Genomic DNA, 18,218 nt, shown 5'->3' on the forward strand with positions numbered 1-18,218 from the left:
CAGGTGTAGTGACACACACCTGTAATCCCAGCACTTAGGAGGCTGAGGTAAGAGGATCACCACAACTTCAAGGCCAGCTTTAACTATATATATACAGTAAGACCCTGCCTCAAAAAACAACAAAAAATTGCAGTATAAGTACAGGGCTGCTAAAATGTATTACACTGCTCAATTTATAATTTCAAATGCAAGTCTATCACTGGACTCATCTTCATTTTTTTTTTTTTGGTACCGGGGATTGAACTTGGGTCCTTGCGCTTGTTCATTTTTTTTATAAGAAAACAAATTTTCACTGAAATTACTAGCTTGCAGGATAATCTCCAGCCAAATAATATCTTAGCCTTCTGTCTTCAATGGGTGCTTTAGGGCCAGGGAATTAGCTCAGTGGCACTGGCCCTGCTTCGCAAGGACAAAGTCCCAAGTTCAATCCCCAGTACCAAAAATAAATAAATAAAATAAAATGGGTGCTTTAGAAGGTAAGAGTACCTATCCAAACCTGTTTCTACTGTCTACTAAAATTTTTGCACATCCAGGGTACTCTATAACTTCTCCACTAAAAGTAAAGAAACCAGTAGATTAGGTAATGACTTGAGCCAAGATAGGAGAGAATGCAAACATCTAAAAATCTGTTTTATTAAACTCAGCATTCTAAGGGAAAACACAAAGAAAAAGACAGTATTACATCTTTGAATATCACAGTTTTGCTAGAATGATTATCTGCTTCCATTGCAAATCTTTGGGTTTGAAAAAATGATGTGTCTCTTACAACCCTAGTACCAAACACAAACCATTATTGCAGAACACATTTAAGATTAAGTGAAGACTAGACGTGTAAATAAATGATGAACAATGAACAAAAATATAATCTACAGAAGCACTATTTATAAGACTAATACAGTTTTTCCTGTGTTCAGCTGTATAGCCACCTATTCTCTTGGTTCTTTTCCAATATCTTCTCTTAGTTGTATCTCTACTATTCCCTCTATTTTAATAATTTCTCAGACTTTTAAAAATTGACATTTCCATAAACTTAAAAAACTTGTGGTTTTGTCCATGTACCATATAAAAGAGACTATACAGATGAAATGATACTACTCACCATAGAAAAGTCCCTTTGCTTTCCCCAGAGGTAGCTCTCAGTAAAACTGGGCAGACAAAACTGACTAATCTTGCATCTGGTTGTGATTTCATCCTTCTTTTTATGGAACAACTAATGTTCTTCTCTTCAGTCTTACTTACAAGAACACAGAAAAGGAAAGCAGAGAAAGACAGGACAGGACAGGACTTACTAGGTTTTGTTTGTTTTTTTGGTACTGGGGATTAAACTCCGGTCCGTGCGCTTGCGCAGCAGGCGGCGAAACCACTGAGCTAAATCCCGGCCCGAGGACAGGACTTATTAAGATTCAGAAAATAGGAGCAATGAGAACTAATGAGGGCCACAAGAGCTACATTTGGGAATAGAAATAAGGAGTTCTTCACAAGGAAAACATAATGTGCTCTTTTTCTTTCGTTGTGAAATTCCTCTTGAGATGTCTTCTTATAGGGGACAGTAAATGTATTCACAAGATAATGAACAAAAAAATGTTTTGGGAAACAGCATGATTAAATAGGAATGCAATATCTTCAGAATTTTAGATCACATCTTTTCTAAGCTAACTATGGGGGGCAGAACCAAATATGCTTTCACTGGAGAAAATTTTTAAATGTTAAACAGTGCTCAAAGTATACTAAGCTGAGTTTCTGACATCAGCATCTACTTCTGTAAAATGGCTGGAGCCCAACAACATGTACAAAATATACACCACTGAAGCAACCAGTCAGCTCGGCTGGCTTAAACTCACCAGTACCAAGCGTGGTGCTGCTATCAGTATAGGTGCTGAACTTTGTGCACAGGTACCAGCTGAACTTTGCAAGTATCCAGTTACTTCTCCAGCTAAACACAAAATAAACATGCCCTGCATAAAAACTGATTCAGTAAGGCTGGTGAAAAGATCACTTGCAACTCAATACTGTAGAGCACACAAGTCTCTATAAACTAGTATTACAAAAACTAGCAAACATTTGTACATTTAGAAATGATCCCTACTTTATATGCCTACATAGAAATTAGTATATGTTCTGCCGAAGCGAGCACTGCCTATATAGAAATTAAATCTGTGGATTTAGAGGTCAATAAATACAAAAAAACTTTTGCAAAAGGCAGTTCACTGTATCAAGAAAGAGTAGTATTGGCTCCTGTCAAAAGTGAGGACTGGAGTCACGCGGAAGACGCCGAATCACCCCGCTGCAGACAGGCAGGTCTGCCCACACCCTGCCGAGGTCCCCAGTCGTACGGAACACACGCCGAATCAGCCCGCTGCAGACAGGCAGGTCTGTGCACGCCCTACGGAGGTCCTGAGTCATGCGGAAGACACCGAATCACACCACTGCAGACAGGCAGCCACCTGATTCCTATATTGAACAAGAGTGGTGATAGTGGACACCCTTGTCTTGTTCCTGATTTTAGTGTGAAAGATTTCAGTTTTTGACCATTTAGTATGATATTGGCTGTTGGTTTTTCATAGAGGGCTTTTATCAGATTGAGGTTGAGACTGTCTATTCCGATTTTTTGTAGGGTTTTTACCATAAACGCGTGTTGGATTCTGTCAAATGCTTTTTCTGCATCTATTGAGATGATCATATGGTTTTTGTCCTTGGCTCTATTGATATAGTGTATTACACTGATTGATTTGCATATGTTGAACCATCCCTGCATCCCTGGGATGAATCCCACTCGGTCAAGGTATATGATCTTCTTGATGCTCTTCTGCATTCTATTTGCCAGTATCTTAGTAAGGATTTTTGCATTTATGTTCACTGGTGAGATTGGCCTATAGTTCTCTTTTTCGGTTGGGTCTTTCTCTGCTTTGGGGATCAAGGTGATGCTTGCTTCCAGGAATGAATTCAGGAGTATTGCTTCCCTTTCAATTTCTTTGAAGAGTTTAAAAAGTAGTGGCAGTAGTTCCTCTCTAAATGTTTTGCAGAATTCAGCAGTGAAGCCATCAGGACCAGGGCTTTTCTTAGTTGGTAAGTTTTTAACTACATTTTCAATTTCATTAATATTGGGTCGTTTACAATTTTAAGGTCTTCATGTTCAACTCTGGTAATTCACACATATCTTGGAATCTGTCCATTTCTTCAGTATTTTCCATCTTATTGGCAAATAGGTTCTCAAAGTAGGTCTTGATCCTCTAGATTTCTGCTGGGTCGGTTGTAATTTCACCCTTTTCATTCCTAATTGCATGGTTTTGGGCCTTTTCTTTCCTTTTTCTGATAAGGTTGACTAAAGGTTTGTCAATTTTATTTATTCTTTTGAAGAACTAACTCTTGGCTTCATTGATTTCTTTTTGTATTGTTCTCTTAAGTCTCCACTGCATCGATTTCTGCCCTGATCTTTATAATTTCCTCCCTTGGGTTTGTCCTGCTCTTCTTTTTCTAGAAGCTTGAGGTTCAGCTTGTATAACTGAGCTTGTTCTGTTTTCTTAGTGTGCGTATTCACTGCTATGAGTTTCTTTTTATTTGGTACTGAGGATCAAACTCGGGACTTTGTGCTTGCAAGGCAGGTGGCGGAACCACTGAACCAAATCCCTGGCCCGAACTAATTATTATTATTATTTATTTATTTTGGTACTGGGGATCGAACTAGGGTCCTTGCACTTGTGAGGCAGGCAGTGGAACCACTCACTGCTATGGATTTCCCTCATAAGGCTGCTTTCATAGATTCCAATACGTTGTACTGGCATTGTCATGTAATTGTAGGAACTGTCTGATTTCATCTTTAAATTCCTCTGTGACCCACTGGTTATTCAAAAGTGTGTTGTGCAGCTTCCATGTGTTTATGAAATTCTTGCAGTTTCTTTTGCTGTTGATCTCCAATTTCATTCCAGTATGGTCCAATAATATACAGGTGATAACTTCAATTCCTTTGCACTTACTTAAATATATTCTATGAGCAAGTATGTGGTCTCTTTTAGAGAATGACCCGTGTGCAGCTGAAAAGAATGTGTATTCTGATTTGGTGGGGTGGAACACTCTGTAAACATCTGTTAAGTTCATTTGTTCAAGAGTTTCATTGAGTTCTAATATTTCGTTATTTTTTTTGTCTAGTTGATCTGTTTGTGACAGTGGGGTATTAAGGTCCCCCACTACAATTGTATTAGTGCTTATATGATTTTTCATGTCCTTTAGTATTTATTTTATATAGTTGGGTACACTAGTGTTTGGTGCATAGATATTTATGATTGTCATCTCTTCCTCTTGGATTGTTCCCTTCACAAGGATGTCATGTCCTTCTTTGTCTCTCTTAATCAGTGTGGGTTTGAAATCCACTTTGATCTGCAAAGAGGATAGCTACCCTTGCTTTTTTTTGGGTTCCTGTCACACAGAGTATTGTTTCCCACCCTTTATCTTTCAGTCTATGAATTTCTTTTTGAATTAAGTTTGTTTCTTATATGGAGCATACTGTTGGATCTTGCTTCTTGACCCATTCTGCCAGTCTTTATTTCTTTTGATTGGTGAACTGAGACCATTAACATTGATGTTTATAACTGATATGTATTGACTTATCCTTATCATGACTTTTACTTTTTGTTGGATTCTCCCTCTTTGCATTTAATTTCTTGTCCTGCCTGATGGATCCATTCTGCTGGGCTTCCTGGGGTTGTGATCCTCATTGTCTTTTCCCAGGATATTGTTTAAAATCTTTTGGAGTACTAGTTTGGTATTCTTGAAGTTCCTAAGGTGTTCTTTGTCTTGAAAGTATCTTATTTCTCCATCAATTTGGAAAGATAGTTTTCCAGAGTACATCAATCTGGGTTGGAGGTTGTTTTCCTTTAGGGCTTGAAATATGTCACTCCATGCTCTTCTTGCCTTGTGGGTTTGTGTTAAGAAGTCTAAAGGAGTCTGCTTTTTTTTTTTTTTGGTCCCCGGGATTGAACTCAGGTCTTTGCACTTGCGCAGCAGGCAGCGAAACCACTGAGCTAAATCCCCAGCCCTAAAGCAGTCTGCTTTTAATGTTATATAACGTTCTCTAAACAACTTGCAACAAAACTGTCAGTGGTGGTGAACCTATGGCATGCAGGCTGTAGCAGGCTATTTGTATCATTGAAAGCTCTACATGGCAATATAAACTGAATTTCTTTGTTTGTTTTTTTTTAACTCAAAGGAAGTAAGAATGAGACAAAGGAGTTAGCCTTTGTTCTAATAAAGCAGCCAAAAGAAGCCACAGAGCAAATAAATGCTGGGGAAAATTAGTCCTAGAAAAACTTCACACGAAGAAATAGAACAATCAACAGTATCTATTGCTTGTTAATTATTTGGTCAAATAATTTCCTCAGGATATAAACCAACTCTCCTTTTAAAGGAAAAATATTTCAGCAAATGAGAAATGAGACAAACTGATGTAATGCCCCACTTTAAGACAGACTACTTAAGATGACAGAACTGAAGTCCAGAACCTGGTGATCAGTATAGATTCCAATGTTAATTCTCAATATAGCTATACTCGTTTAAAACCAAGTATTGTTTCATTAAATAGTAAACCATAACCACTAACGACTCACCATCCTCTAACATATCAAGTCTAAAGCAGATTCTTAACCCACATGGTTGACAATTAACTTCGATCTTAGTTTTCTTAGGCATATGCTTAAATATCTTCATGTAAACAAAGTATACCTTCCTTCCTTGGGTATAGTGGTACACCTCCTAGGCTGAGGTAGGAGGATCACAAATTCAAGCCCAGCCTAGGCATTTTAGGCCCTGTCTCCAAAATAAAGAGTGGATGGGGGTTGGAAATGTAGCTCAGTGCAAAGGCCCTAGGTTCAATCCTGAGTACCACACACATAAAAAGGATACTGTACCTCCTTTAAACAATTCCATCTTTCTTTAAAAGTGACCATATATATCTTGATTTTTAAATTTAACATTTATAGAAGCATACTGATAAAATAACAAAATTTCAGAGAGTTCTGTATGAGTTAAAATTGGGGGCAGTTTTTTTAAACTAGTATTTCTTTTTTTTTTTGGTACCAGGGATCGAACTTGGGTCCTTGCGCTTGCGCAGCAGGCGGCAAAACCACTGAGCTAAATCCCTGGCCCTAAACTAGTATTTCTAAATATATTTTCTTACATAGCACATTAGCTCTAAGTTTCCTTATGAAATTTTGATCACTTTCACAGAAAGATAACAATAATAGCTAATAACTACCTTAATTTTTAAGTTTGGTAGATAATTCAAATGGGATTTATTCTTCTAGAAAGCTTGAATCAAGAGAAATGATGTATTTATAAAACCAAATGGAACAAATTTTAAAATCTCATTTTCCGTATTCCAAAGATCACAAAATGAGTAAGATTTGCTGATTTAAAAGAAATATACTGTCTAACACACATAACCAATATGGATCTCGTCATGAGAAAGGTATAGCTTTAATTGCCAGCTCTCTGGAGAAAGTCTTTATAACCTAAAGATTTTTATTGCTTCAAAGAAAAAAGAGACTTAACTGGATGAAAAGAGTATCAAAATGAGAACAGAACAGGAAAACATAAATAAGGTTATTCTCAGTATGAGACTGACTGAATTTTAGCTATCTACTTGAAAAATAAACTTTCAGAAGTGCTCCAGATATTTAATGAAAAGAATTAAAAGAATGTAGGCTTTGGGCTGGGGATTTAGCTCAGTGATTCCACTGCCTGCCTTGCAAGTGTAAGGTCCTAAGTTCGATCTGCGGTACCAAAAAAAAAAAAACTGTAGCTTCTTTTAAAAGAACCAGCTTCAGAGGCCAGGGATTTAACTCAGTGGTTCCGCCGCCTGCCTCGCAAGCACAAGGATTTGAGTTTGATCCCCAGTACCAAAATAAATAAATAAATAAAAATAAAAGAACTAGCTTCATTTTTAAAAAGAAATCAGAATCTTACCATATTCTATATGGTGTCGATTAACTTTAAAAAATGTAAAAAAAAAAAAAAAAAAAAAAAAAATATATATATATATATATATATACATACACGCACACACACACTCTCTTATTTCACTTTAAAAAAAGTTTAAAGAATAAAGAAGAAATAGAAAAATAGAAGAGCAGAAGGGAAGAAGTTTCTGACTCAATCTCTCTACTGACTTCTCAAGAGAAATCAGACTGAAGAGAAGAGAACACTTTAATATCTTCACCAGCTGGGGTGTCAGAGCAGAAGCAGACTAGTCAGTTTTTATTGACTTGGGGAGTATGAAAATATACCCAGTTGTGCTGAGGGGATAAGCAAGAGGAAATAGATCACATTTCAATAGCAAATGACATTTAACTTATACATACATACAGAACTTCTCTAGCCTGTTTGTACAAAAAGTGTGGATGGATTTAACATCATTCCTGAGTGTGAACAAATAATAACAACATTAAGGACAAAATAGTAAATTACATACCAGGCAAAGAATGGATGAAGGCCCAGACATCATCAACTGTCCATATAGAGGGCTCTGTCTGGGAAACTGGAAGCAAGTCATTGTTCTCAGGCATTTTCCTAATTCTTACATCACGAAGTTCACGTTCTCTTTCCCGCTCACTCTGCCTGCGCAGACGAGTTGTCATAGCAGATGGCACAGAATCTTCATGAGAAGCCAAGTCTTCTTCTGCAGATGGATAAGTAATTGGAAGCTGGAAAATGTAGTACAAGTAAAATACAGCATGTACTTTCCTTGCATTTCTGAAAAGGGTACTGTACATTGAAGCAACGTTTCTACAGACCTGCCTAAGGATATGTTCTCTCGCTGCCCCTTCAGGACCACTTGGACGACGGCCACGATGCCCAAGACTTTGATTATCAGGCTTTCGATTCCAACGACTAAGTGCAAATTTTTTAGAACAGCTAACATTGTACCTAGAAATTCAAATGAGAAAACATATCAAAAGATATACATTAAAAATACATAGTATTTAATTTCAACTTTGCAATTATAAATCAGTAAGTGTTATATTCTCGACTTGGGACTATAATACCTCATAAAGTAAATTCATATTGTTCAATGGATTTATTTATGCTACAGGTTAAAAATGGCCTCTGTGTATATCATAATATATATCTCAATTATAATACTGGACACCTATAACAAGAGTACTCATATTTTCTCCTAATTACAGCATAACAGTGAAAATTTCACTAATTTTCAGAATAGCAAAATTCAAGGTTCCAGTAGAAAATTTTGGTAATATTTAGAATGTCTATTCAAATGGAATAGTAATAATTTCTGAAGAGAGATAAATAAAAAAGAAACTGATGTAGCAGAGAGAAGATTTCATGCAGCTAGTAAAAAGATTTCTCAAGCATTACTAAAATCAAAGAATGAGCCAGGCATAATAGTGCCATTTGTAATCCTAGCTAGTCAGGAAGTTGAGGCAGGAGGATCACAATTTTGAGTCCAGCTTGTGTAACCTAGCAAGACCTCGTCTCACAATAAAAAATAGAAAGGGCTTGGGAGGTAGCTCAATGGCAGAGCTCTTGCCTAACATGTGGGTTCAATCCCAACCCCACTCCCGCTGTAAAAAGATAAAGAGTGAAACACAAGAAATTCATTGCTTCCAGGAAATTCAATACAGACTACCTAATACTGTATTTTTAAAAACAGATCATTTATAAGCCATGACAATGGCTTAAAAGAATCCTATGCCATCTAGTAGGTTACAAAGTCCTAGAATAAGGTTTAGGAAACTTTTCCTACACAGGACCACACAGTAAGTACTTTAGGTTTTGTGCACCACAAAAGTCTCTGCCACAACTATTCAACTCTGTCAACGTAATGTGAAAATGGCCATAGAAAATACTGAATGACCATGGCTATGCTAGTCTTTTCAGATACTTAAATTTGAATTTCACATAACTTTTATATGTCATGAAATATTATTTTTTATTTTTTCTAATCATCTATAAAATTTAAAGCCATCCTTAACTCAAAGGGCATGTGAAATATAAGTAGCTAGAAGGACTTGGCCTGGGTGAGTTTTCCTAGAAAGAAGAGCAAGAGAAGAAGACTGTGTAAGAAACTTCTGAAAAGCTGTAGAAAAGCTAAGAGAAATATATGCAGTTCCTTTTTTTTTTTAAACACATGAGACTCCTCTACACTTTTTTTAGGCTAAAATAAAATTTTATTAAATGTTAGAAGAGATTTACACACAATTTACAAATTCTTCACAAAACAATTGTCAATCCTCTAATTTTGTGAATTTCTATACAAATTTGGTAATTTTGCTATGAAATAAAGTTTATAAAATATTTCTTCTAGAAAGCACTGAAATGCTAATTTTTAGGCAAAATAATGTTTAATACTGAACTCTTTGCATGAAAGTAGGCTCTCAAACACCCTTATTTTTTATCCCAGTGAAAAATAATGGGAAAATGAACATTAAGCTGTTTTAATGAGGAAACAACAAGTATTTTGTAAACTTCTGAAATTCACCTGAATTTTCTTATTTCCTCTATACGTTATTTTCAACTCTTCTGCTCTAAGAAAAAAATCCCAATTAACTTTGCTTTTGATAACTATTCTAAGACTATAAGCCAGATACCAAAATAAATTTTCCTCTCCCATGCTTTATGAAAATATAAAGAGGTGAAAATAAGGAATCCTATGAGAATGAATAGGGTATTTGCCCCCAGTAGAAGTATAAAAATGTCTTGATGGACATTTCATTTTACTCTAAAGCAATTCAAGCGTCCATGCTATGTTTACTATGTGTTCATCTCTGGGCTCAGCAATATAGATTTTTGATTTCTAATTATACCAACTGACAAAACATCTTTATTTTCTGAGAAGACTAATTTTATAGTTGATATTTAGTCCATAAATACTTAGCTCTCCAAGACCCAACAGCTAAATTCAAACAGCTACAGCAGCAGTTCTACCCAGATCTAATTTATCCTTATCCTTGCCCTCTCACCTGCATTTCCCTGTTTCAGGGTTGCTAACCATCTAAAGAGGCTCATCTAAAGGAATAATAATGTGACAACTCAGCAATCATCTGTACAAGGAGAGTAACGGTAGCATTAAATACCCTGAAATAGTTCTAGACAAGAAGCTTAAAATATCCTGAAAGGTAGTCTATAGACTCAAGGGGGTTTTTTAGAGTTTTTAATTATTTGGTATCAGAAAGGCATTATTTTTCTTGAATATATCCAAACTGAAAATTCTAGTTAAAACATGAGTTCAATATAATTTTATTATAGTTCTATCAACATGAAAGAATATTTGAATAACAGATTGACAACTGAAACAATGAACCCATTCTTCAAGAAAACTTACTTTTATTTAAGTTTTATTATGTCTATATTGGTGGCAGCCATACAAAATAAAATGTTCAAGGAAGAAATTCCCAGATGTATACAATTAAAAGCTTATAAATTCTTTGAGAGACAAATTTCTTTTTTAAAGAGAACAAATTTCAAAATAATCAACTTGTGTATACTCCTCAACTGAGATTTATATCTGAACCACAAGGAGTTCTTAAGAATGTGAACTAAGAAATTGTAAGCTTAATGAAGAGACAATTTTGTTTTGCTTTTTTGCCTACAATAACTGGAAATATTAATCTCAAAAAGTCATTTTGCTGTCTGATATTAACAGTGTGGAGAACTTATGCTCTAGCAGTACCATTTAGAAATCAAAATTAAGGATATTATTTAAACAAAAAAATTTAAAGCTAAATAAATTCAGGTATTTCAATATTGATAAAAACACTCAGTTGATAAATAGTATTTCAATGCCTTAGAGACTAGTACTATTCTATACTATCCTGATCATTTCACAGGATTCTTCAAAACATATTTTTACCACCAGCAGATTGCTACTTCAATATTAGGTTACACAATAAAACTTATTCTAAGTATTATAAAAAACAGGCACCAAAGTAGCTCCAGCTAATGCTTTATTTATTCTTCTGTGTTATAATATCTAGGTTTAACCATTGTTAAACCATATGAGGGTTTTTGGGTTTTGTTGCAGGGCTTGTTGGTTTGTCTCTTTCAGAAATTCAAGAACAAAGAAATACCTTTTAGCACATGACATAGTGCAGAATCGTTTTGACCGCAAAAATTCATTAGCATATCCCATTTTCCCACAGAATTCACACTTGAGCAACTCACTGTCCATTTCTTCTAATGTCTCTAAAAAAAGAAGGAAACAAAAGGAAAAAAGATTCCAGCATCTGTAAAATGTGCAAACAACTTCATAAATACTGTGTAAGAAACAAAGATGAATAATACATAATCACTACCCTCCAGAAGATACACTCAAAACAGTCTGGGATATGAATTTTGGTATATTGTGCTGTGGAGACACATAGCAGGCAAGCCTTAATTCTAACTGTAGAAAATGAGGATGACTTCAAAATGGTGGAATTTTTATTATGTCTGATTTTATTTATTCATTTTTTTTTTCTAGTACCGGGGATCAAACTCAGGACCTTGCACTTGTCAGGCAGGGGTGGCGCCATTGAGCTACATCCCCAGCCCTATTGTGTCTCATTTTAGAGGAGCATATAAAATAACTGAGTTCCTAAAATATCTGCAGAATATATGAAAAAGGGGAAATATAGAAACTATATATAGAAATATAGTGGATTATATAAAGATGTATGTATCTAATAAAATAGTTCCTTTTACAGTATATTACACTATATAAAATAGTAATTTAGTCTTAAAAATCACAAATAGTTTTATAATTTCCAACTGCCTATGCTTTTTCCAGAATGCTCTCCTGTTAAATTAGAATGTTCTTCCACCCCTACATCTTTTTTTTTTTTTTTTTTTTGGTACTGGGGATCGAACTCGGGACCTTGCGCTTGCAAGGCAGGTGCTGGAACCACTGAGCTAAATTTCCAGCCCCCTACATCTTTCTTCAGGCCATAGGATGAGAATGAGACCCAGAGAATCTTCCAAACTAAATCCTCAAATCCTCAGCAGCATCATGTGTTAAGCTACAAGTCAATCTTCATGACCTAGTTTTCTCATCTATAAAATGAGGTTAATAAGACCTTTCTCAAAGAATTGAGGTGACAATAAAGTGAGTGCCCAACAGACGGCAGAATATAAAAACAATGACAGTTCCATATTCTACTTTTCATATAAAAACTAAGAGTACTAAGATGTAATACATAATACTTAAGTAAAACCTGCTAAATTCTTAAATCTACCACATATTGCCATTTTCTTCATAATTCCAATGCCAAGTCAAATAAAACATGCAACAAAAAGTACCCAACTAACTAAAACTTTTAGCTGTGAGCTCCATATGTGCTCTTTCCATATACTCATTTAAAGAAAACTGGTTAAGATGAAGGCAGGGAGTATAAAATGTAGGCATAGGTGGCAATTCTCAGTAAGCTGAGAACCCACATTATCCTAGCTTTATTAGAAAGGTAGATTGGGAAAAACACTAAGTCAAGTGAGAGTAGCAAGAACTACTAAAAGCAGTATTATGGAGTAATATTTGACAATGGTGGGACTCCAGATTCATTATTCAAATGAACTTATGAACTAAGTGGCATTTTTTTATTCTTTTTGTTTCTCGCCCCCAACCCCCAGTGCTGGAGATGGAATCCAAGTCCTCCTTCCTACATGCTAAGCAGGCACTTTATCTCAGCTAATGTCCAGCCCCCAAGTGGTCATTTTAGGAAAATTCTCAGGACTATCTTCACACACAAAAGTCATCTATTTACTTCCAATGAGGAAGAAACGAAATCAAGACAAATAAAAATTGTCCTTTCTAATGATTTAGGGATGGCTTTGTCACAATTGTGACCAAGTTAGAACATCCATCAACACATTCCTGGGACCTGATATCATAACTCCTAAATATATTATTTTGTCAAGCATATAACTTTATCTGACCTTGAAAATCCTATACAAAGGACAGAACCTCTCAATCAGTACTGCCTTAAGAGTCTATTCCTCAAGTTGTCCCAAGAAGAGGCTATGGTCAAAACTCTGCTTCAAAGATTTTTTTCAATATTAGCAAAGCAATGTATAATACCTGATAAAAGGTTGGAATAGCTTATATGAAGAAGAAAATTGTTTTTGGTAGTGAAAGGGGAAATACCAAGTAGATAGGCTTAAAGTTAACAATGTAACAAATTAGTTTTTTGGGGGGTTGTTTGCTTTTTGTTTTCATTTTGTTTTGTTTTTGGTACAGGGGGTCAAACTCAGGACTTGGCACTTAACAGACAGGTGCAGCACCACTGAGCTAAATCCCTGGCCCTGGTTTTTTTTGAGATAGGGTTTCACTGTATAGCCCAGGCTAGCCTTGAACTCGCTGCAATCCCTTTGCCTCAGCTTCCTGAGTGCTAGGATTACAAGCATGGGCCACCATGCCTGACTAGTACAACAATTTTCTTCCTTATAAATAAGTGAAGAGAGGGCTGGGTGTGATGGTGCATGCCTGTAATCCCAGCACTCACTCAGGAGGCTGAGGAAGGAGGATCACCATGAATTTGAGGCAGCCTGGGCTAATAGTGAGCTCAAGGCCAGTCTGAATTATATTGCAAGACCCTATCTCAAGCCCCCACCAAAAGTGAGGAAAATTAATAGTTCAGAAATTCTTATTCTGTGTTTGATCAAATTTTTAATAAATCTGGTTATATTCTTATTATGGCTTATATCTAGATGATCCTACAAAGCCTCAAGGGGTCATAGGTGGAGCTTTTCAGATGTAGCTCGATCTAGGGTGATGCTGGGATAAAGGATATGATCCTGGGATTGATTCACAGTGCAATGCTAGGATTAAGGCTGCCCCAACCTGGGTGTGAGTGCTACCTGGGTGTGAGTAGCCTGGCTACAATATAAGTGACAGAAAGAGGGCTGCTGTTGTTGCTGCTTATCCGTTGCTGTTTGCTGCTTTTGCTGCCTTCTGCCTGCCATTAACTGTTTCTCCTCTGAGATGCTCCTCTGCCATAACACTCTGCCTTGGAGCCAGCCAACTATGAACGAAACTGCTACAAATTGTGAGCTACAATAAACCTTTCCTCCTTTAACTTTGAGTGTCAGGTATTTTGTGAGAAAAGTAACTAACACAATTCCCAAGTTTACTTTTTCACATTTGTGAATTTAAAAAATTACAGAACCAAATGAATTTAAAAACTGTTGATTTAGCTAATAAAAATGGGATCTATAGTGAGGACACCTGATAATTCTCCAGCATTCATTCTTCTTCAAAACCCTAAGAACATGATTACCCAGGTTAAAATTTTAGTTCTCCCCTAGGTACGCCTCACTTCCGACCATTGGAATGTAAGTGGAAATGCTTGTAAACTCTAGATGGTACCTTTCCTCTGTCTCAGTGGTTAAAATGTGATCAAGAAGATCAGCCACTGTAGAAATGAGAACAACATTTTAGGAATGGCATAGATATAAGACACTGGAGTTAGGGGGCCCATGATCACCAAGGCTCTGGACTGCTGAACTGTAAACTACATGAGAAAAAAACTAACCTTTTTATCTTAATCAAATATTATTCTGGGTTTCTAGTAGAATGGACAAACCTATATCCTAATTAATATAAGTATCCCCAAAACTTTTAAATCACATGAGGATCAGCAGCAAAAAGAGGCAAATGAGGAAAGCATAGTCAATGTGATGATTTGCCAGGGAAATAAGATAGTCTGATAAATCATGATCCAGTAGTTGAAGATTCTGGTTATAGTCCAAGTAAAGCCATAGTTTATCCTTTAAATAGAGAGTAATCCTTACCATGAATTTTTTTGTGTGAAAATTGTATATACCACCAAAACCAAAGCCACTAAATAAGCAACGTCACCATTTCACCCTGTAGTATCTCTGATAAACACTGGAGTAAACAGTAATTAAAACATGGAACTTACAAAATTACCTTGGGAAATTAAAAAATGAAATCTTAAAAATTTTTGTGCAATTTATGTAAGTATATCTCCATTATGAAATATATTAATCATTTTAAAATCTTCTTTTCTTTACTTTAGCATCTTGTCCTGTTATTACCCTTTTTGTTTTGTCTCCCTCCAGTCCCTTTCTCCCTGTTCCCATCATGACTACCGGCGTCAAATGACATTCCAAACCTCTATATCATCCTGCGGATGACCAGCAAAGTTTACAAAAACACACTTGTTCATGTCAAGATAACCTCTAACTCTTATTATCTGAAGGTATTTTAGAATTTGACTCTGCCATTCTTTAACTTGGGATATTCTTCAAATTTCACCTTCTACTCTTCACTGCCACCTCACTTAGCACTTTACATCCTTTGTGCATTTATCCATGGTATACTAACCTGAACTGTTCTTCTGTTTATCTTAAATCTATGCTAAAGAAAAAAACCTAAGACACAGGTCAAATGTCATCTCTATAAGAAACTAATCACACTGGAAATAATCTCAGCCAGTTCTAAATTCTTCTTTATTGAAAACTTAGCATTTTTTCATCTTAGTTATTATGTTATGGAGATTTCCTGGCTCCAAACTAAATTAAAAGCTCCTGGAGGAAAAAGGGCATATTTTATTTCTATATATGCCCCTCAGTTTCTAGCACAGTCTAGCACATGCTGCATGTTCACGATACTACTATGAATCATGAGTATCATGAGATATGCTGTGAAGTTTCCTAGGCTGATTTCCAGGTTCCTCCCATATCTGTACACAAGGGGGCACATTACAAGCACTTTTTAACCTAGGGCTTTCATTTTATATACTCACTGTAGATAAAAGCAAGAAAAAAAGAGTATCTGTATATTCATCTATACTATTTTTCATCTCAAATGAAAAATGGTCTCAGATAAAACAGTGTGAATAACTGAAAACAAGTTTTGAGAATTACATGAAATTAAATTCATAACAAACAGCACAATGTAGATCTTGTTTGCCTCTCAATTTGAACAAAATAATTATGAAAGGACATTTTTCACACAGTTGGAGAAATCTGAATATGGACCAGGTATTAGCTGACACCAAAGAATTATTAACATCACTACATGTGATATGGCATTACACTTATGTAAGAAAATGGCTATTTATTAAAGATGTACACTGATGTATGTACCACTGAAATAAACAAGGACTACAGGGTCGGGGATTTAGCTCAGTGGTTCCATAGCCTGCCTCACAAGCACAAGTTCCTGAGTTCAATCTCTGGTACCAAACAAAAAAAGAAAGAAAGAAAGAAACAAGGACTATGATTTTCTTTAAAACAGAAACAATAATTCCAGTACTCAAGAGGCTGAGGCAGGAGGATCACGGTGAGTTCAAGGCCAGCCTGGACTACATATTGAGTTCAAGGGAAATTAGAACTACATAGTGAGACCTTGTCTCAAAAAGAGAAACTACAACAACAAAAATAAAAATAAAAACAAGAGTTAAAAAAAAAAAAAAACCAGAAACAAAAGGGGAAGAGGAGGGAGGGCAGGCAAGAAGGATGAAAGGAAGGAAAGAAATGTACCGAGGGAAGAAGAAAAGGAAGGGAGGAAGAGTTGGGAGAAATGGAGGAAGGGAAGGAAACAAAAAGATGCATGCAGCTAATGTGGCAAAATAATGTGGAGATTGGGTCATGATGATGAGTCTGGATGGGGCATTAACATACAATTCTCTCTACTTGTATGTATGTTTGAAATTCTTCAGGGGTAACAATCTTTTAAATTAAAGAAATCCCAACTGAACCAATATATGTTAGCAATAAAAATAAAATTTTACAGCTGTTCAAATAAGAAGTAAAACAGTGACAAATATATTGCAAGAATTCATAAAGTACCAACAATGACAAAGGTGCCCTCCTTTTTTAGTTATAAAAACTACAGACATTCACTTTTACCAGAATGTTATTTTGCTTAATTTAGCAATGTACTGGCACATTATGTATTATTGTAGGCTCAATAAATATTTGCAAAATGAATAAACTGATTTTAGATGAAATATACTAATATACTAAGGATAATTCCTTATAGATATTAATTAATTCACTACTATAGATAGAGCCTTGACTATACTACAAACTATAAATTGTGGGGCCATGATCAGAATCAGTTAGGAATAATCTCACAAAGATGTTTCTACAGAATATAGCTAGTTTAAAAAAAATTTTTTTTGGTACCAGGGATCGAACTCAGGACCTTGGACTTGAGAGGCAGGTGCGGTGCCACTGAGCTAAATCCCGGCCCACCACTAGTTTTTTTTTTTAATCAGACATTCAGAACCTAAACCAAAAAGCAATACAAGCATTTGTTGATTTTAAGTAACAAACTCAAGGTGTAAAATATATCATTTTTTGGTTTGTGTTTGTTTTCTTTCAGTCATTTCAATCATTTTTACTTCTATGAAATATTCATTATTAGAATAAAGTACGTTAAAAAGAATCCTTCAACCTTAGGAGATATAGTGATATATTTCTCTTTGAATAAATATAAACACCTCTTGATTAAAGAATACATCCCTAATATAATTATAGTACCCACCTGGTGTCAAACATCAGAACATGGAAAGTCTAAAACCAAATGACTCAGAAGCTCTAAATTTTAAAGCTTACTCAATAAAATGGTCATTTACTACTTAAGTCTGTTTTTAAAAAAAGGAGATTTGATTGTTCTCATGCAAAAATTCTGAATTACCTTCTCTCATAAATGGTATTTTTCCTATCTACAGTCCTTCAAAAGTCAAACTAATACTGTACCAATTAGCATATATCTTGTTATTTTACTTATTTGGTCATTAAGAATCTGGTTAGCACAGTAGGGTATGTCTATAATCCCAGGTGCTCAGGAAGCTAAAGCAGTAGAACCACAGCTTCAAGGCCAGCCTGGACAACATAATGAGACCATTAAAATAAAAAGCAGTGAACAAAAATCCATGTCATATTTAAGCAGTAAAAGTAAAAATCCACAAACCTTCAGCAGTCATGTCTTCCATCTCTGTATCAGATGAATTATCTGCATGCTTTGTATTGTTCTGTAGCTCTTGTTGAACACACACAGAATTTATCACCTGATTATCCAAAAGAGGCCTTTTTTTCACAGGTTGTTCTATTAGCAAAGATGAACGACTAACCTTTAAAAGGGAGAAAGAATGGAAAGAAATGGTATAATCTCAGATATTCAGAAGTAACTTCAATACCTCTTGAAATGAATATCTGTAATAGTTTACTTATTCATTGATCAAATGCATTCATCAAGTACTTTA

At 35.5% G+C, this 18,218-nt stretch overlaps 1 protein-coding gene across 11 annotated transcripts in view; it reads right to left on the reverse strand.

Annotated features, from left to right (window-relative positions):
* Window positions 1-18,218, reverse strand: part of Phc3 (polyhomeotic homolog 3) — a 114,258-nt gene that overhangs the window by 9,715 nt on the left and 86,325 nt on the right. For 10 of the 11 annotated variants that reach the window (XM_021254030.2, XM_021254033.2, XM_087186497.1 and 7 more), the window contains 4 exons: window positions 17,927-18,086; window positions 11,079-11,193; window positions 7,785-7,917; window positions 7,463-7,694 (listed from right to left, as the gene is read on the reverse strand). In XM_021254030.2, coding sequence (XP_021109689.1) covers window positions 7,463-7,694; window positions 7,785-7,917; window positions 11,079-11,193; window positions 17,927-18,086 — 640 coding nt within the window. The remainder of the gene's footprint in view (window positions 1-7,462; window positions 7,695-7,784; window positions 7,918-11,078; window positions 11,194-17,926; window positions 18,087-18,218) is intronic. The other variant, XR_002393038.2, reaches the window with a different exon arrangement.

Source organism: Heterocephalus glaber, unplaced genomic scaffold, assembly GCF_053883595.1.
Source record: "Heterocephalus glaber isolate CG9 unplaced genomic scaffold, H.glaber_assembly_v1.0 deba00001504, whole genome shotgun sequence".
NCBI lineage: Eukaryota > Metazoa > Chordata > Mammalia > Rodentia > Bathyergidae > Heterocephalus > Heterocephalus glaber.